The sequence below is a fragment of the Rhinoraja longicauda genome, chromosome 14 (genome assembly GCF_053455715.1).
Source record: "Rhinoraja longicauda isolate Sanriku21f chromosome 14, sRhiLon1.1, whole genome shotgun sequence".
Lineage (NCBI taxonomy): Eukaryota > Metazoa > Chordata > Chondrichthyes > Rajiformes > Arhynchobatidae > Rhinoraja > Rhinoraja longicauda.
The window spans coordinates 4,142,509-4,163,804 of record NC_135966.1 but is presented as its reverse complement, the minus strand read 5'-3'; the positions used below and the strand labels follow the sequence as shown (position 1 = coordinate 4,163,804).

At 49.5% G+C, this 21,296-nt stretch overlaps 1 protein-coding gene across 6 annotated transcripts in view; it reads left to right on the top strand.

Moving 5' to 3' along the window:
• The window catches only part of sgcd (sarcoglycan, delta (dystrophin-associated glycoprotein)), a 231,276-nt gene extending 228,088 nt beyond the window's left edge, over positions 1-3,188 (top strand). For all 6 annotated transcript variants that reach the window (XM_078411036.1, XM_078411033.1, XM_078411034.1 and 3 more), the window contains one exon: positions 3,000-3,188. In XM_078411036.1, the coding sequence (XP_078267162.1) occupies positions 3,000-3,176 (177 nt within the window). In that variant the 3' untranslated portion in view covers positions 3,177-3,188. The remainder of the gene's footprint in view (positions 1-2,999) is intronic.
• Positions 3,189-21,296: the final 18,108 nt, after the last annotated feature.

Genomic DNA, 21,296 nt, shown 5'->3' with positions numbered 1-21,296 from the left:
TTTAAAGTTTAAATTATCTAAGGTTATAAGATTATTAAGGGGTTGGACACGTTAGAGGCAGGAAACATGTTCCCAATGTTGGGGGAGTCCAGAACAAGGGGCCACAGTTTAAGAATAAGGGGTAGGCCATTTAGAACTGAGATGAGGAAAAACTTTTTCAGTCAGAGAGTTGTGAATCTGTGGAATTCTCTGCCTCAGAAGGCAGTGGAGGCCAATTCTCTGAATGCATTCAAGAGAGAGCTAGATAGAGCTCTTAAGGATAGCGGAGTCAGGGGGTATGGGGAGAAGGCAGGAACGGGGTACTGATGGAGAATGATCAGCCATGATCACATTGAATGGCGGTGCTGGCTCGAAGGGCCAAATGGCCTCCTCCTGCACCTATTGTCTATTGTCTATAAATCTATCTCCAAGGGAGGGAGGGGGGAGGGAGGGGAGAGGGAGGAGGATAACGACGTTGTGGGGGATGGAGTGGGGGGTGAGGGGGAGGAGGGGAAGGGGGGAAGGGGAAGGCGAGGAGAGGGAGTGGAGGGGGAGGGGGAGGGAGGAGGAAGGGGAGTATGAAGAGGGGGTGGAGGGAGGGGGAGGTGGGTGGAGGAGGCGAGGAGAGGGAGTGGAAGGGGGAAGGGGAGGGGAGGGGAAGAAGGGTTGGAGGGAGGGAGGGGGAGGGGGAGAGGGAGAGGGAGGGGAGGGGAGAGGATGGGAGAGGGGGAGGAGAGGGTGCTGCACCAATGCAGGTGAGGTTTGGGCCCAACTGGGTCAACTTGGTCCAGTTTCCTTTAAAATTTGCTCCTTTCACCTTGACTCCTATAAATAAGATTAGTTAATGAATGTTCAATCATTTAATAATTGCGCAGTGCTTTCTGGATTAGTACAGTGTTAACAATTTATTTAAACCGTGCAATGTTTTCAAAATGAATAAATCCCTTCAAGCATCATATTTTAAAATGTTTGTGTGTGTGTGTGTGTGTGTGTGTGTGTGTGTGTGTGTGTGTGTGTGTGTGTGTGTGTGTGTGTAAGTTAGCATTCCGACACTGAAATTGAAAACCTTGTGGCAGATGTACTGCCAGAGCAATATCTGTCATGTTTTAAGGTTCTGTCCCATGGTCTACTCACATTAAGTGAGATGACATTGTTTGAAATTAATACCAGCGTTCTGGCAGCCAGCCAGTGCCATTCCTGCCTGCTCAGTGAATTCAAATCTCCAGGGTCAATTTACCATGATGTCCTCCCTCTCTCTCTCTCCCCGAGCTTCCAGACTTCATTGTCAAATGTGCAATCCCTTTGTTCTCTCGACTGGGGCAATTACAATAGGTGACGGGGCTGCGGCACGGTGGCGCAGCGGTAGAGTTTGCTGCCTCACAGCGCCAGAGACCCGGGTTCGATTCTGACCGCGGGTGCTGTCTGTGCGGAGTTTGCATGTTCTCCCTGTGACCGGGTGCTCCGGTTTCCTCCCACACTCCAAGGACACGCAGGTTTGTGTGCAATTGGCTTCTGAAATGAGGACGGAGATGAGGAAGAACTTTTTCACCCAGAGAGTTGTGAAACTGTGGAATTCCCTGCCACAGAAGGCAGCGGAGGCCAATGCACTGGGTGTTTTCAAGAGAGATTTAGCTCTTAGGGCTAACGGAATCAAGGTATATTAACGGGTAATCAATGGGGTACTGATTGTGGATGATCAGCCATGGTCACAATGAATGGCGGTGCTGGCTCAAAGGGCCGAATGGCCTCCTCCTGCACCTATTTTCTATGTTTCTATGTTTCTGTAAATTGTTCCTAGTGTGTCGGATAGAACTGGTGGACAGGGTGATCCATGATCGGTGTGGACTCGTGGGTCAAAGGGCTTGTTTCCAAACTGCACCTCATAACTAACTTATTGGGATTGCTCTACAAAAGTATTTTGACAGGAACCCCAAGACACAAAGGAGACACAAGAGACTGCAGATGCTGGAATCTTGGGCAAAAAACAAAATGAGGGAGGAACTCGGTGGGTCAGGCATAGGGGTTGCCAACTTCCTTACTTCCCAAATAAGGGACAAGGTGATGTCACCGCGCCGCGCCCCATGTGATCTCACCCAGCCAGTGGCCACGTGCTCCCGCTCCACCAATGGCGGCCGCCCGGGTCGGGAGGCGTGTTGCTACGCAACCTCCGTTAGGCGACGCCCGGGCCTCCAGGGCTCTACTGTCTGGGCCTACAGTGTCCAGGCCTACAGTGTCCGGGCCTACAGTGTCCGGGCCTACAGTGTCCAGGCCTACAGTGTCCAGGCCTACAGTGTCCGGGCCTACAGTGTCCGGGCCTACAGTGTCCGGGCCAGTGTCCGGGCCTACAGTGTCCGGGCCTACAGTGTCCGGGCCTACAGTGTCCGGGCCAACAGTATCCGGGCCTACAGTGTCCGGGCCTACAGTGTCCGGGCCTACAGTGTCCGGGCCTACAGTGTCCGGGCCTACAGTGTCCGGGCCTACAGTGTCCGGGCCAACAGTATCCGGGCCTACAGCGCCCCCCAGGTCTAATACAGGACAAGGGCGGTCCCGTACGGGTCAAACTAATTAAGCCCAATATACGGGATGTCCCGGCTAATACGGGACAGTTGGCAACCCAGTCAGGCAGCATCTGTGGAGGGAGATCGACAGACGATCTTTTGGGTCGGGTGTCTGAAGATGGATCTCGACCTGAGCCTTTGTCTGTTCATTCCCTCCACACATGCTGCCCGCCCGCTGAGTTCCTCCAGCACTTTCTGCTTTGTCCATGAGGTAGTTGTGGCAGGTACGATAACAACCTGCACAGGTACATGGATGGGGAGAAGGCAGGAACGGGGTACTGATTGAGAATGATCAGCCATGATCACATTGAATGGCGGTGCTGGCTCGAAGGGCCGAATGGCCTACTCCTGCACCTATTGTCTATTGTCTATTGTCTAACTACACTATACTAATCCACCTCCACCCCCGGCAGCGCATTTTAATCAAGTCTTTCATCTTGTTTTTTTTGCTTCTTCGTTCAGATCGTTTTGGATGCCAGGGAAATCAAACTGCCCAGACTACCCTTGGGATCATTCACCTCCACACCGTCTGCACGAGTAAACGTCTTCGAGCTGTGCGTCTGCCCGAATGGAAAGCTCTTCCTTTCTCAAGCCGGGGTGGGGTCCACCTGTCAAATAAACAGCAGTGCCTGTCTATAAAGCCCGGAGAGTGTGGGGTGGGCGGACGGGGGTGGGGTGGGGGGGGGGGGGGGGGGGGGGGAGGGGGGGCAGGAGAAGAGAGGGGAAGAAAAGAGACGGAGAGACAAAGTCCACAGGCGCCATCGCCAACCGGCAGAGACTTGCTAAGCGGTCGGGCGTTCCGCGTTACTTGAGCCTGCCGTGCCCCCCGGACTTCGGGTAGACTTTTCCGCTGACCGATTTCAACCCTGTTCAAACAATGTCGTCTCGGAGCAGGATGGGGAGAGGCGAGTCGTTTATACTGAGGCGTGTGTGTGTGTGTGTGTGTGTGTGTGTGTGTGTGCGCGCGTTCCTACAAAATCTCTGTTCAAAGAGGGAGGACAAAAATAAAACAAAAGTATGCCATTGCCTTAACTGAAAGCGCTCAGCGAGGAAAGCACATTATTTTTAGGCTTCAAGCGTGTAAATTGGGGAAAGTGCAAAGAGTAAAGATATAAAGTAAAGCTGATGGACTTCCACTGTGGAAGCTAGTCCGGTTATCATCAAGTTTGCGGACTGTGAAGGTTTTGGTCGTGTTACGTTAGAAAGGAGAGGAGAAGGTGAGGAGACGGTGTAACAAGGGTAACGTTGTTTAATTTCTACCTTAAGGGAACGGTGACGGTGGGCGTCGGTTATCCCAATAATCCCGTTTTTGAGGGATTTTTCTTTGTCAGCGTACTCCAGTTACACTGTTCCTTTTGAAGTCTTAACATCATAAAACGTTGATCGATGAATAAATTCTTTCACTTTTTTAATCCTTTTTTTCGGGGGAAGTTTGTTGAATTAATCGAATACGGCACAGCGGCGCCAGCTGTGGGCGGTACGTTGGGCAGTGGGTAGTGCTGCTCCCGCGCAGCGCCAGGGACCCCGGTTCGATGCTGTCCGCGCGGAGTCCTGCACGTCCTCCCCGGGTGCTCCGGTTTCCTCCCACATCCCCTGAGACGTGCGGGTTTAAAGGTCAATCGGCCCTCTGCAAATTGACCCTGGCGGTGTAGGGATTGGATGCGGAAAGTGGGATAACATAAAGACTAGTGTGAACTGGTCGGCATGGACTCGGTGGGCCGAAGGGCCTGTTTCCAAACTACAACTTAAACTAAAGTAAACTACAGAGATGGCACAGTGGCGCAGCGGTAGAGTTGCTGCCTTACAGCACCTGAGACAAGGATTCAATGCGGTTTCCTGCAGGTGCTCCAGTTTCATCCCACAATCCAAAGACGTGTAGGTTTGTAGGCTAATTGGCTGCTGTAAATAGTCCCTAGTGTGTGGGATAGAACTAGCGGACGGTCAGCATGGACTTGGAGGGCCGAAGGGCCTGTTTCCACATTGTATCTCTAAACTAAACTACAGAGGTAGTACTGTATATTCAAAGATGACGTCTCTTTAGTGGGGTATTAAAGCTTTGTCTACTTTTACGGGTGTAAAAGGAGCCTGGGTTTTTTGCGAATAAAATATTAATTCCCTCAAACAAAGAAGGGAAATAAAACTTCTGTTATATTAGATGGAAATCCATGACAGAGCAAGATAAGTTCCATGGTTGTACATATAACAGGTAGCAGTGCACAATAACTCATTGGATGTGAAATGTCTTTGGGCAAGGGATAAGTTCTTAAACACAAGATCTCTTAAGGGTATCAAACCGAAACATCTCCCATTCCTTCTCTCCAGAGATGCTGCCTGTCTCCCTGAGTTAATCCAGTGCTTTGTGTCCACCTTCGGTTTAAACCAGCACCAGCAGTTAAACAATAGACAATAGGTGCAGGAGGAGGCCATTCGGCCCTTCGAGCCAGCACCGCCATTCAATGTGATCATGGCTAATCATTATCAATCTGTACCCATTTCCTGCCTTCTCCCCATACCCCCTGACTCCGCTATCCTTAAGAGCTCTATCTAGCTCTCTCTTGAATGCATTCAGAGAATTTGCCGCCACTGCCTTCTGAGGCAGAGAATTCCACAGATTCACAACTCTCTGACTGAAAATGTTTTTCCTCATCTCCGTTCTAAATGGCCTACCCCTTATTCTTAAACTGTGGCCCCTGGTTCTGAATTCCAGTGTATACAAACCTAGTCGCTCCAGTCTTTCAACATATGACAGTCCCGCCATTCCGGGAATTAACCTAGTAAACCTACGCTGCACGCCCTCAATAGCAAGAATGTCCTTCCTCAAATTTCCATCCTATACGTCAGTTCCAACCTATACATCACTCTCATAATGATAACGATAAAACTTTATTCATCTCGGGGGGGGAATTGGCCTGGCGACAATCACAGCCCACAAGGTCCGCAAAACCACACCAAAACTTGAAATTAAAAGTGAAAAAGAAAATGAAAAAGACAAGTGACTGTTGGCTGGCTGCTGTGTGCACGGCGCCTTCACCGGAACAAACGTACAAACAAACAAACACAGACTAATCTCCTGGGCAGAGGATTCTAAACTAGAGTGCCCCCCCCACCCCCCACACATCGGGTCCCCCTTTGTTCTCCCACCGTCCCTCACGGCGCTCCCCCCACCGAGTCCTCCATTGTTCTTCACGGCGCTCCCCCCCCCCACTGGGTCCTCCATTGTTCTTCACGGCGCTTCCCCCCCCCCCCAGCGGGTCCTCCATTGTTCTTCATGGCGGTTCCTCCCCACGCCGGGTCCCCATTGTCTTCCCCTCCCTCCCCCTCCTCACGCTCATCGACCGCGAGGCTCCCATCGCCACCACCGCCGAGGCTCCTTCGGCCCAGGCAGGCCTCGCCGCCCGGCATCACCGCCCGGCATCACCGCGGTCCTCCGGGAGGCCTGTGGGACGAGTCGGGCCGACCGGGGCGCGTTCCGGTCTTCGGCCGTCGTCCTGGCCGGTTGTTCAGCGGGTCAACCATTGCCTGCACAGCTCCTCCGGGACACTTGAGATTTGATGGATATTACAGAGAAACGCAGTGCTGGAGGCACAATGTTGAAGTAGTGCCTGCCCTTTTATATTAGACCACAAGGTGCTGGAGTAATTCATTGGGTCAGGCAGCAGCTCTGGTGGACATGGACAGGTGACCTTTCGAGTTGGGATCCTTCTTAAGACTGATAAATGTGAGGTTATCCACTTTGGCGGCAAGAACAGGAAAGCAGAGTATTACCTGAATGGTGAACGATTAGGAGAAGGGGAGATGCAACGTGACCTGGGTGTCATGGTGCACCAGTCATTGAAAGCAAGCATGCAGGTGCAGCAGGCAGTGAAGAAAGCGAATGGTATGTTGGCATTCATAGCAAGAGGATTTGAGTTTAGGAGCAGGGAGGTCCTACTGCAGTTGTACAGGGCCTTGGTGAGACCGCACCTGGAGTATTGTGTGCAGTTTTGGTCTCCTAATCTGAGGAAAGACGTTCTTGCCTTAGAGGGAGTACAGAGAAGGTTGACTAGATTGTTCCCTGGGATGGCGGGACTTTCATATGAAGAAAGATTGGATAGACTAGGCTTGTACTCGCTGGAATTTAGAAGACTGAGGGGGGATCTTATAGAAACATATAAAATTCTTAAGGGGTTGGAGAGGCTAGATGCGGGAAGATTGTTCCCGATGTTGGGGAAGTCCAGAACCAGGGGTCACAGCTTAAGGATAAGGGGGAAGTCTTTTAGGACCGAGATGAGAAAACATTTCTTCACACAGAGAGTGGTGAGTCTGTGGAATTCTCTGCCACAGAAGGTAGTTGAGGCCAGTTCATTGGCTATATTTAAGAGGGAGTTAGATGTGGCCCTTTTTGCTAAAGGGATCAGGGGGTATGGAGAGAAGGCAGGTACAGGCTACTGAGCTGGATGATCAGCCATGATCATATTGAATGGCAGTGCGTACAGGCTTGAAGGGCCGAATGGCCTACTCCTGCACCTATTTTCTATGTTTCTATGTTTCTATGATAGTGGGGTGGGATGAAAGGTAGATACAGGTGATGTACAAGCCCTCAATTAGCCTGGTTCTCCCCTCCCCCTCCTCCCCTCCTCCCCCTCCACCTCCTCCTCCACCTCCTCCTCCTCCTCCTCCCCTTCACCCTCCCCTTCCTCCTCACCCCTCCTCCTCCTCTTCCTCCTCCCCCCTTCCCCCTCCTCTTCCTCCTCCTCCCCCTCCTCCTCCTCCCCCCCCCCCCTCCTCCCACACCCTACCCTGTGCCCCAGTTGGACTTGCACCCATTTCTCCCCTCTCCTTCCCCTTCCACCTATATTCCTTGCTCTAGCTGGGCGGCGCGGTGGCGCAGCGGTAGAGTTGCTGCCTCACAGCGCCAGAGACCCGGGTTCGATCCCGACTACGGGTGCTGTCTGTACGGAGTTTGCACGTTCTCCCCGTGACCTGCGTGGGTTTTCTCCGGGCGTTCCGGTTTCCTCCCACACTCCAAAAACATACCAGGTGCTGTTTTTTAATTAAAGTATTTTTCCCCCTGTTATTGGACTGCTGATTACCAGTCTGGGACACGTTTTGATATTTTTCACAGTAATAGATGAACCCTCTGGTCCTAGAAAATAAAAGCTGTTCATTATGGAAAGATTAATGTGTTTTCATGCAGGCTGTTGTCGTGTGAGGTCGATTTTTTTAAGTTAAAATTAATTGTTTGCAATACATTCCTCCACATTTCACTGCAGTCAATCCTAGATTTTATACAGCGAGCCCATATCATGGGCAGTGCCACGTAAACAGGTCTATCCATCAGCTCAAATTAACTATAGTATGGCGTGATTGCAGTTTATTGGTGGAGGTCTGAGGTAAATAAAATAAATTGAACTGTTAGTGAAATGGCAGCGCAGAATTACAAAGAATTTACAGTGTGGAAAAGGTGCTTCCATCCACCCTGTCGTATGTTGAAAGACTGGAGCGACTAGGCTTGTACACACTGGAATTTAGAAGGATGAGAGGAGATCTTATCAAAACGTATATGATTATTAAGGGGTTGGACACGTTAGAGGCAGGAAACATGTTCCCAATGTTGGGGGAGTCCAGAACAAGGGGCCACAGTTTAAGAATAAGGGGTAGGCCATTTAGAACTGAGATGGGGAAAAACTTTTTCAGTCAGAGAGTTGTGAATCTGTGGAATTCTCTGCCTCAGATGGCAGTGGAGGTCAATTCTCTGAATACATTCAAGAGAGAGCTAGATAGAGCTCTTAAGGATAGCGAAGTCATGGGGAGAAGGCAGGAACGGGGTACTGATTGAGAATGATCAGTCATGATCACATTGAATGGCGGTGTTGGCTCGAAGGGCCGAATGGCCTCGTCCTGCACCTATTGTCTATTGTTTTATTGAGTGCTCTCTGCAAACCTGTTCCTTTCTTCCACACAAACCAACTTCCTCTTAAATGGAAGATAGACGCAAAATGCTGGAGTAACTCAGCGGGTCAGGCAGCATCTCTGGAGAACATGGACACAGAGTGCTGGAGTAACTCAGCGGGTCAGGCAGCATCTCTGGAGAACATGGACACAGAGTGCCGGAGTAACTCAGCGGGTCAGGCAGCATCTCTGGAGAACATGGACACAGAGTGCTGGAGTAACTCAGCGGGTCAGGCAGCATCTCTGGAGAACATGGACACAGAGTGCTGGAGTAACTCAGCGGGTCAGGCAGCATCTCTGGAGAACATGGACACAGAGTGCTGGAGTAACTCAGCGGGTCAGGCAGCATCTCTGGAGAGAAGGAACGGGTAATGTTTCGGGTCGAGACCCTTCTTCAGACTGAGAGTCAGGGGAGAGGGAGGCACAGAGATAAGGGAGTGTAAGGTGGTGAAACGTGACAAAGGGGATGGAGATCAAGGAAAATGTAGAATAGGACATCGTTAGCTCGGAGAAGATAACAGCAAAGCAAACTCTTAAATGGGCCTCAGCTATTTGACTCGAGCACGTCCATCTATGAAGGATTTTTGCCAGGTGAACCAAATATTACCAGAATGATGACACAAGGAACTGCAGATGCTGGTTTATACCAAAGATGGACACAGAGTGCTGGAGTAACTCAGCGGGTCAGGCAGCATCTCTGGAGAACACGGATAGGTGACGTTTCACAGAGTGCTGGAGTAACTCAGCGGGTCAGGCAGCATCTCTGGAGAACACGGATAGGTGACGTTTCAGGTTGGAACCCTTTTCTGACGGCTCATTCCACACACCCACCACCCTGTGTGTAGAAAAGCTACCCTTCAGGTTCCGATCAAATCTTTCCCTCCTCACCTTAAACCTATGTCCCCTACTCTGGGTAAAAGACTCTGTGTTTACCCGATCTATTGCTCTCATGATTTTGTACGCCTCTATAAGATCATTTTGGAATCAAACATTTTCTTCTCAATTTTCAACCTAAAAGTAGGACTAAGTTCCCCTCTTCACCCCCTTCAATCTATATCCCTCCCTCTGGCTTTACATTTCACTCTTCTTTCACCCCTTTTCTCCACATCTGACACCTTTTCGTCTCCTTTCCATCTCTCGCCTTTGTCCACACATCCTCTTCACCTGTATCCACCTATCACTTGCCAGGATTCTGAAATGAGACTGAAGAATGTCCCAACCCGAACCATCACCTATCCATGTTCTCCACAGATGCTGCCTGACCCGCTGAGTTACTCCAGCACTCTGTGAAACGTCACCTATCCATGTTCTCCACAGATGCTGCCTGACCCGCTGAGTTACTCCAGCACTCTGTGAAACGTCACCTATCCATGTTCTCCAGAGATGCTGCCTGACCCGCTGAGTTACTCCAGCACTCTGTGAAACGTCACCTATCCATGTTCTCCACAGATGCTGCCCGACCTGCTGAGTTACTCCAGCACTTTGTTGTTTTTTTGTAAACCAGCATCTGCCGTTCCTTGTTATAACATTATCCTTGCCAGGCTTTGAACTGCCCCCAACCTCTCTTTTCTAGCTTTCGCCCCCCGATTATAATCAGTCTGAAGAAGGGTTTAAACCCAGAACATCACCTACCCACGTCCTCCAGAGATACTGCCTGGCCTGCTGAGTTACCCCAGTACTGTGTTTTTCTAAAGTGGGAGAAAGTATATTATTTTATTTTATATTGAAATGCATAACACAAGTGTCTATTTTTATATGTTTCCATCTTGCATTCTTTCACCTCATCCATTGGGGTCTCTCGAGGTTTGCTACATTATTCAGTGAGCGACGTTTGATGTTGCTGTTTGATTGTGATGGGGATGTACATGAAAGTAATGGTTGATTCAAGTTCCCCTTCCTTACTCCTTCCTCCCTGTGAGAAAATACCTTGGCATCTGTTTTCCTCTAGCGTCTCCTGTCTCCACCTGCACTTTAGTTTTCGCTAGTTGTTCGGCCTTAAAATGTGAACTTAGCCACATTCCAGAGAAGCACCACGATAAGCAAACGACATTGGAAGGAACTGCAGATGCTGGCCTCACATCGAAGATGGAAACAAAATGCTGGAGTAACTCACTGTGGCGCAGCGGTAGAGTGGCTGCTTTACAGCGCCAGAGACCCGGGTTCGATCCCGACTACGGGTGCTGTCTGTACGGAGTTTGTACGTTCTCCCCGTGACCTGCATGGGTTTTCAATACAATACAATACAATACAATATATCTTTATTGTCATTGTACAGGGGTACAACAAGATTGGGAATGCGCCTCCCATACGATGCAATAAATTACTTAGCTAGTCAGTATTAATTTAAACAACCCAATGAAACAAATTAGAACAGTTTTAAAACAGAATAAAGTGCAAGTAGATCTGTGCCGGTTCACTGTGCGATGTGACCATCCGGCTCAGCAGGGCCAGTTCATAGCAGCTATGGCCCTGGGGATGAAGCTGTTCCTGAGTCTGGAGGTGCGGGCGTAGAAGGCCTTGTATCGTCTGCCCGATGGTAGAAGTTCGAACAGACTGTTGCAGGGGTGTGAAGAGTCTTTGTGGATGCTGGTGGCTTTTCTGAGGCATTGTGTGTTGTAGATGCCCTCCAAGGCTGGTAGCTCCGAGATCTTTGGTTTCCTCCCACACTCCAAAGACGTGCAAGTATGTTGGTTAATTGGCTTGATAAATGTAAAATTTGTCCCTAGTGTGTGTTGGATAGTGTTAGTGTGCGGGGATTGCTGGTCGGCGTGGACCCAGTAGGCTGAAAGGGCCTGTTTCTGCGCTGTATCTCTAAACTAAACTAAACTAATTAAGGATTGGAGATATAAAAAGACAATTAAAAATACCAGATGGTGGTTTACAATTGTTATAGGTCTCTGGCTGCTCAGTGTTCTTCTGGAGTCCCAGCAGTAAAATGTTGATTAACTCTATCTTTGAATCTCCAGTTGGACCAAGCCCCAATTAGACAGGAAAATGGCAAGAATATACGTTTAAAGTGAAGGGGACAAAATGTAATGGGAATCTGAGGAGTAACTTTTTCACACAAAGGGTGGTGGGTGTATGGAACAAGCTGCCAGAGGAGGTAGTTGAGGCAGGGACTGTCCCAACTTTCAAGAAACAGTCAGAGTAGTACACGGATAGGACAGGTTTGGAGGGATATGGACCAAGCGCAGGCAGGTGGGACGAGTGTAGCTGGGACATTTGGCCTGTGTGGGTAAGTTGGGCTGAAGTCTTGTTTCCATGCTGTAGCATTCTATGACTATAAGACTCTCATACCCACCTCTGGAAAGTTGGGTGTTTTGGGCATAGGGTTGCCAACTTCCTCACTCCCAAATGAGGGACAAAAGGTGACGTCACCACCCCGTGCCCCACATGACCCCACCCAGCCAGCGGCCACGTGCTCCCGCTGCACCAACGGCGGCCGCCCGGGACAGGAGGCGGGTTGCTATGCAACCTCCATTAAGCGAGCCCGTGTCTCTGGACCTACACTGTCTGGACCTACAGCGGCCCAGAGCCTAGTGTGTTCGGACCTACAGTGTCCGGGCCCATAGCAGACCCGGGGCCTACAGTGTCCGGGCCTACAGCGGCCCCCGGGCCTACAGTGTCTGGGCCTACAGTGTCTGGGCCTACAGTGTCTGGGCCTACAGTGTCCGGGCCTACAGTGTCCGGGCCTACAGTGTCCGGGCCTACAGCGGCCCCCGGGCCTACAGCAGCCGGGCCTACAGCGTCCGAGCCTACAATGTCCGGGCCTATAGCGGCCCCCAGGCCTACAGTGTCCGGGCCTACAGTGTCCGGGCCTATAGCAGCCCCCAGGCCTACAGTGTCCAGGCCTACAATGTCCGGGCCTACAGTGTCTGGGCCTACAGTGTCCGGGCCTACAGTGTCTGGGCCTACAGCGTCCGAGCCTACATTGTCCGGGCCTATAGCAGCCCCCAGGCCTACAGTGTCCGGGCCTACAGTGTCCGGGCCTATAGCAGCCCCCAGGCCTACAGTGTCCAGGCCTACAATGTCCGGGCCTACAGTGTCTGGGCCTACAGTGTCCGGGCCTACAGTGTCTGGGCCTACAGCGTCCGAGCCTACAGTGTCCGGGCCTATAGCGGCCCCCAGGCCTACAGTGTCCGGGCCTACAGTGTCCGGGCCTATAGCAGCCCCCAGGCCTACAGTGTCCAGGCCTACAATGTCCGGGCCTACAGTGTCTGGGCCTACAGTGTCCGGGCCTACAGTGTCTGGGCCTACAGCGTCCGAGCCTACAGTGTCCGGGCCTATAGCGGCCCCCAGGCCTACAGTGTCCGGGCCTACAGTGTCCGGGCCTATAGCGGCCCCCAGGCCTACAGTGTCCAGGCCTACAGTGTCCGGGCCTACAGTGTCCGGGCCTACAGTGTCCGGGCCTACAGTGTCCGGGCCTATAGCAGCCCCCGGTCCTAACATGGGACGAGGGTGCTCCCTTATGGGACAAACCAATTTAGCCCAATACACGGGATGTCCCAGCTAATACGGGACAGTTGGCAACCCTACTTGGGCAATTCAGCACAACTGAGAGTTTTGGTGCGGAGGTGGTATATTTTGGAGAATCTCGCCTTTCACCGACAGGGTTTTAATTCATTCAAGATCGATGGGCTGAGAATCAATCTTCCCGCAAATATAAACGTTAGCAATAAACGTCCCTGGTTAACAAAGAAAATCTTATCTCTTTTGTCTCAATTGATATTTGACAGTCTCATCTTAAAGGTAACCACAGCATCCAACATGGAGAAAGAAAATCAATTAGCTTCTGTTAATAGTCATGCTGCATGGAAACAGGCCCTTCGGCCCACCTTGCCCATGCCGACTAAGGTGCCACATCTAAGCTAGCCCCATTGAGCCCTTCCTCTTTGATCGTCAAAGCTTGTTCAAAACTCACTCTATTAATTTTAGCTTTAGTTTAGAGATACAGCGAGGAAAAAGCCCCCTAAGGCCCTGGGTCCGCACCGACCAGCGATCCCCACACATTAACACTATCCTACGCAATCACAATCACAATAAAACTTTATTAGCCAAGCATGTTTTGCAACATACGAGGAACTTCATTTGCCATACAGTCATAACAATAAAAAGCAACAGGACACACAAAATACATGTTAACATGAACATCCCCCACAGTGACTCCTCCACATTCCTCACTGTGATAGAAGGTGAAAAACAGTTCAATCTCTCCCTTCTTTGTCCTCCAGCCGTCGGGGGCTCTAACCTTCCGTTGACGGGATGATCTTGACTCCCGTAGCCGGCTGCGAGCCTTCCTCGTCGGGGCAATCAAGCTCTTTCATCGGGGGGGGGGTGAATCTCAGCTCCCCCGCGCCGGCGATCTACCCCGGGTCGGGACCAGTCGAACCTCGTGCAGCTTTTGGAGCTCCCGACCGGTCTCAACCCGAGACTGCGAGCTCCTGATGTTAAAGTCCACAGGCTGCATTGGAGCGTCGATCCCAGGCGAGGGATTGCAGGCTCAGATGGTAAGTCTACTCAAGGTCAGTCCCAGGCAAGACCTCCAGCTCCGTGATGTTAGGCCGCAGAGCGACCAGAGATACCATCCGGAAAACAATCCCATCTCCGGCAAGGTAAGAGATTGAAAAAAAGTTTCCCCCGACCCCCTCTCCCCCACCCCCCACGTAAAACAAACCAGAGAACATTTACACAAACTTTAAAAACATACCAAAAATAACAAAAAGAGTTTGTAAAGGACAGACAGACTGTAGGCGAGGCAGCCATCCTGAACTAGGGACAAATTACATTTTACACCAAGCCAATTAACCTACAAACCTGCACGTCTCTGGAGTGTGGGATGAAACCAGAGCACCAGTAGAAAACCCACGCAGGTCACGGGGAGAACGTACAAACTCCGCACAGACAGCACCCGTGGTCAGGATGGAACCCGGGTCTCCGGCGCTGTGAGGCAGCAACTCTACCGCTGAGCCACCGTGCCGCCAAATGTCGGCACAGATTTTCTTTATACGATATTTATTTTATTTCTGATTTCTCTTCTGCAGTTAGTGCTGCCACTGGACCCAAAGAAGAGAAATTATTGGAGTGGATTTTTATTTGAATCATGAGTTATATTGCAATATTGCAAACTATGAGCTGTATAAGAAGCTTTATTGATATGATGTGCATTAGCAACATTATATCAACTCAATTCATTTGCGATGTTTTAACATGTTAGTCAGCAGCTTTCCCAATGTTGTCATTAACATGGACATAAAAAGCTGGAGTATCTCAGCGGGTCAGACAGCATCTGTGGAGAACATGGATAGGTGACGTTTCACAGAGTGCTGGAGTAACTCAGCGGGTCAGGCAGCATCTCTGGAGAACATGGATAGGTGACGTTTCACAGAGTGCTGGAGTAACTCAGCGGGTCAGGCAGCATCTCTGGAGAAAAGCAATAGGTGACGTTTCAGGTCCAGACCCTTCTTCAGAATGAGAGTCAGGGGAGAGGGAAACGAGAGATACGAAACAACCGGAAACGTCACCCATTCCTTCTCTCCATAGATGCTGCCCGACCCGCTGAGTTACTCCAGCTTTTTGTGTCTACCTTCGATTTAAACCAGCATCTGCCGTTCCTTCCGACACCATGTCATCAACATACATGGTTTCAACAAAAAGTATTGAACAGGAAGATAAGAGCATGCACTTTGAAGATTATCACAATTCCATGGAGTGCTTTCATTTGTGAAGCTGTTTTCGTGACAACCTTTTCTACGAAACACAACAGTGTCCTTTGGATGAACCCACGAAAAGCACCGAGGGACAAAACGTGATTCGTCATCTGACTGGTTTGAACTGTAATATCTAGAAGCCCATTAGTACATTAAAAATAGACTTACATAAAGCAGCACACGAACAGGCCCTTCTGCCCATAATGCCCGTTCCGAACTTGATGTCAAGATAACCTAATCTTCACTGCCTACATATAATCCATATCCCCTCATTCCCTGTACAGATGCTCCTCGACTTACGATGGGATTACGTTTCGATAAACACATTGTAAATCGAAAGTATCGTAAGTCAAAAATACATTTAATACACCTAACGTACCCAACATCATAGCCACCTAACCTACCCAACATCATAGCCACCTAACCTACCCAACATCATAGCCACCTAACCTACCCAACATCATAGCCACCTAACCTACCCAACATCATAGCCACCTAACCTACCCAACATCATAGCAATCGAACCTACCCAACATCACAGCCACCTAACCTACCCAACATCATAGCCACCTAACCTACCCAACATCATAGCAATCGAACCTACCCAACATCACAGCCACCTAACCTACCCAACATCATAGCCACCTAACCTACCCAACATCATAGCAATCGAACCTACCCAACATCACAGCCACCTAACCTACCCAACATCATAGCCACCTAACCTACCCAACATCATAGCAATCGAACCTACCCAACATCACAGCCACCTAACCTACCCAACATCATGGCATGCAGCGTAGGTTTACTAGGTTAATTCCCGGAATGGCAGGACTGTCATATGTTGAAAGACTGGAGCGACTAGGCTTGTATACACTGGAATTTAGAAGGATGAGAGGGGATCTTATCGAAACGTATAAGATTATTAAGGGGTTGGACACGTTAGAGGCAGGAAACATGTTCCCAATGTCGGGGGACTCCAGAACCAGGGGCCACAGTTTAAGAATAAGGGGTAGGCCATTTAGAACTGAGATGAGGAAAAACATTTTCAGTCAGAGAGTTGTGAATCTGTGGAATTCTCTGCCTCAGAAGGCAGTGGAGGCCAATTCTCTGAATGCATTCAAGAGAGAGCTAGATAGAGCTCTTAAGGATAGCGGAGTCAGGGGGTATGGGGAGAAGGCAGGAACGGGGTACTGATTGAGAATGATCAGCCATGATCACATTGAATGGAAATGGAAACATGTTCCCAATGGAAACATTGGGAACATGTTTCCTGCCTCTAACGTGTCCAACCCCTTAATAATCTTATACGTTTCGATAAGATCCCCTCTCATCCTTCTAAATTCCAGTGTATACAAGCCTAGTCGCTCCAGTCTTTCAACATATGACAGTCCCGCCATTCCGGGAATTAACCTGGTAAACCTACGCTACATGCCCTCATTAGCAAGAATATCCTTCCTCAAATTGCCTCTAACGTGTATGTGGTGGATGGGAAAGTGGGATAACATAGAACTCGTGAATAGGTGTTCGATGGTCAGTGTGGACTCAGTGAGAGACGGGCCTGTTTCTAGCCTGTATCACTTAACTTAACTTAACTTAACTTAACTTAACTTAACTTAACTTAACTTAACTTAACTTAACTTAACTTAACTTAACTTAACTTAACTTAACCAAACCAAAACGAAATGCCTTACAAGAATCTGAGTATATTATATGCAATTATTAAGTACTAGACCAAGTGGACCCTTTGGGCCCAAACCTCTCCTGCATTGGTGCAGCACCCTCTCCTCCCCCCCTCCCCTCCCCTCCCCCCTCCCCCTGCCCTCCTCCCCTCCCCCCTCCCCCACCCCCCTTCCCCTCCCCCCTTCCCCTCCCCCCCACCACCACCCTCAATCCCTTATCCTCCCTCCCTCCCCTCCCTCCCTCCCTCTCTCCCTCCCTAGGAGATATATTTAAACTTAAATGTGAATAACTTGAAATATATAACACCGGATTCAATGAAACTTCTTCCATTAGCACCAAAGGGACGACGGTGAGTAAGGTGGGGCCTAAAATTGTCACGCTGTCGTGTACCGTTTTGTCTGTAGTTCAGGAACAAACAAATGAGAGTTTTAGTTTATAGATGAATAACAATCGTCTCTCTCAGTAAGTTTACATTGTCTCTCACTCTAACTTATTCATTCCGAGAAAATCCTGTTTCTTCTTAACCTTTTCTCCTGCAAAATTATATCCATGTACTAAACAAATGCTAACGTGTTGACTTTGAATGAGAGCCAGCTTGATGTGTTTCTACGACCTGACGTGAGGCCTCCCTTTCTGGTCTCACGAGGGCTTTTCAAGCATTCCGCATGAATGACTTCATCAGGAACCTGGATGGAAAAGATCTTGTGTTGACCTTTCCGACTGCCAAGCTGGCAGTGGCAATGGGGGCCCAAGCATACTTTGTCGATCTTCTGCTTTTACTGACAACATTTGTGTCAGCTACTTCCCCAATTCAATTATCAACATTGTTGACAGAGTCATAGAGTCATACAATAGACAATAGACAATAGACTATAGGTGCAGGAGGGGGCCATTCGGCCCTTCGAGCCAGCACCGCCATTCAATGTGATCATGGCTGATCATTCTCAATCAGTACCCCGTTCCTGCCTTCTCCCCATACCCCCCTGACTCCGCTATCCTTAAGAGCTCTATCTAGCTCTCTCTTGAATGCATTCAAAGAATTGGCCTCCACTGCCTTCTGAGGCATAGAATTCTACAGCGTAGAAACAGGCCCTTCGGCCCAACTCATCCATGCCAACCAGGATGGCCCATCTAAGCTGGTCACGTTTGTCCACGTTTGGACCATATATCCCTCTCAACCTTCCCTATCCGTGTACCTGTCCAGGTACCTATTAAATGCTATTAGAGTCATAGAGTCATAGCACGGAAACAGGCCCTTTGGCCCAACTTGCCCACACCGGCCAACATGTCCCATCTACACTAGTCCCACCTGCCTGCGTTTGGTCCATATCCTTCCCAACTTGTCCTATCCATGTACCTGTCTAACTGTTTCTTAAACTTTGGGATAGTCCCTGCCTCAACTACCTCCTCCGACAGCTCGTTCCATACACCCACCACCCCTGAGTGAAAAAGTTGCCCTTTAGGTTTCTATTAAATCTTGCCCCTCTCATCTGAAACCCATGTCCTTTGGTTCCTGATTCCACTGCCCTCAGGAAATAAAGACTATGTACTTTCACCCTGTCTATTCCCCTCATGATTTTATACACCTCTATAAGATCACCCCTCAGGCTCCTAATCTTGTTTTGCTAATTTGTTATTAAATGGAACTGAAGCCGAAGTACTAATTGCAAGCATTGTTATTTAGTGAAATCCGCTGATTCCTTTATCTTTGAGTTAAGGATGGAATTAAAGCTGTATGTTGCACTGCCAAATAAGAACAGACGATAGACACAGAGTGCTGGAGTAACTCAGCGGGTCAGGCAGCATCTCTGGAGAACATGGATAGGTGACGTTTCACAGAGTGCTGGAGTAACTCAGCGGGTCAGGCAGCATCTCTGGAGAACATGGATAGGTGTCGGGTTGGGACCCTTCTTCAGGCTGAAAGTAGGTGGTGGAGGGAGGTGGGGGAGGGAGGTTGATTAATAAGGCTGTCAGGGGTGATGGGGAGAAGGCAGGAGAATGGGGTTGAGAGGAAAAGATAGATTAGCCATGATTGAATGGTGGAGTAGCCTTGATGGGCCGAATGGCCTAATTCTGCTCCTAGAACCTATGAACCTATGAAGAGCAGGAGGCAAGAAAAAAGCAGGATCACAAGACTAGGACCCACCCATCCCATCCCTTCCCATCCCATCCCCTCATATCCCATCCCATCCCATCCCATCCATCCCATCCATCCCATCCCATCCCATCCATCCCATCCATCCCATCCCATCCCATCCATCCCATCCCATCCCTTACCATCCCATCCCATCCATCCCATCCATCTTATCATATCATATCATATCTATACAGCCGGAAACAGGCCTTTTCGGCCCTCCAAGTCCGTGCCGCCCAGCGATCCCCGCACACTAACACTATCCTACACCCACTAGGGACAATTTTTACATTTACCCAGCCAATTAACCTATGGGCGGCACGTCTTTGGAGTGTGGGAGGAAACCGAAGATCTCGGAGAAAACCCACGCAGGTCACGGGGAGAACGTACAAACTCCTTACAGTGCAGCACCCGTAGTCAGGATCGAACCTGAGTCTCCGGCGCTGCATTCGCTGTAAAGCAGCAACTCTACCGCTGCGCTACCGTGCCGCCCATTTATCTATTTCTATCCAATCTGTTGCATTAATAGCCATGTTATTAATGTTATTAATCAGAATTTCATTGTTTCTTGTTGGCACATATGACAATTACACACTTTTCACACTTGACTTGAACCTTTAGCTCAAGATTTATTTTTGTGGTATCTGATGTGACCAGATGCAAACCTGTGCTTTGTGCCCTATTAGTTTGGATGGCCAGAATCTAACTGATAATGGATTTTAAACTTTACGAAAAATAGTTTCAGTAGGATGGAAGTAGAGAGATTGTTTCCACTTGTTTTTGGCTCTGTAAAAAGCCAACATTAATCTTCATGATGGAGCAACATTTATAAATGGAGTTTGCATTGAAAAGCCACTGTGCGGCCTTTACAGAAAATAAAGTTCATTTTGAAGAGGAGCTTAAATGTAAGAAAGTCACGGATAAATCAACCAATGACTTCAAAACCGGAGGCAAGAGAAACTGCAGGTGCTGGGATCTGGAGCAAAAAACAATAGACAATAGACAAAATAGGTGCAGGAGGAGGCCATTCGGCCCTTCGAGCCAGCATCGCCATTCAATGTGATCATGGCTGATCATTCTCAATTAGTACCCTGTTCCTGCCTTCTCCCCATACCCCCTGACTCCGCTATCCTTAAGAGCTCTATCTAGCTCTCTCTTGAATGCATTCAGAGAATTGGCCTCCACTGCCTTCTGAGGCAGAGAATTCCACAGATTCACAACTCTCTGACTGAAAATGTTTTTCCTCATCTCAGTTCTAAATGGCCTACCCCTTATTCTTAAACTGTGGCCCCTGGTTCTGGAGTCCCCCGACATTGGGAACATGTTTCCTGCCTCTAACGTGTCCAACCCCTTAATAATCTTATACGTTTCGATAAGATCCCCTCTCATCCTTCTAAATTCCAGTGTATACAAGCCTAGTCGCTCCAGTCTTTCAACATATGACAGTCCCGCCATTCCGGGAATTAACCTAATAAACCTACTCTGCACGCCCTCAATAGCAAGACAAAGTGCTGGAGGAAGTCAGTGGGTCAGGCAGCATTTGTGGAGGGAACGTTTTGAGTCGGGACCTGTCTTCAGACCTTTAAAACAATTCCTCAGCAGAGGAGTGAGAATATGGAGCTTTAGTTTAGTTTAGTTTAGTTCAGTTTAGAAATACAGCGTGGAAATAGGCCCCCCGAGCCCGCGCCGACCAGCGATCACCTGTTCACACTAGTTCTATACACACTGGAGACAATTTACCAAAGCCGGAGCACCCGGAGAAAACCCACGCAGGTCACGGGGAGAACGTACAAACTCTGTACAGACAGCACCCATAGTCAGGATTGAACCCGGGTCTCTGGCGCTGTGAGGCAGCAACTCTACCGCTGCGCCACCGTGCCAAGCGCACCATCACGTAGTGTGTATGAAGCAGTTCAGGCATCTACGTGGAATATTATTAGTTTGATTTCGTTTATTACTAGACCAAGTGGACCCGTTGGGCCCAAACCTCTCCTGCATTGGTGCAGCACCCTCTCCCCCCCTCTCCCTCCATCTCACCCCCCCTCCCCCCTCTCCTCCCCCTCCCTCCCAACCCTAGTTCTCCCCCCTCCTTCCCCTCCCCCCATTCCCCTACCCCCACTCCATCCCCCTCAACCCCCCCCATACCTTCCCTCCTCCCTCCCTCCTTCTCCCTTTTTTTCCCTTTGGAAACCGAAAGTAAAATGCTTTTCTTCATTAGTGCGGGTGTCAGGGGTTACGTTGGAGAATGCGAGAGAATGAGGCTTAGAGAGAAAGATAGATCAGCCACGATTGAATAGCAGGAGT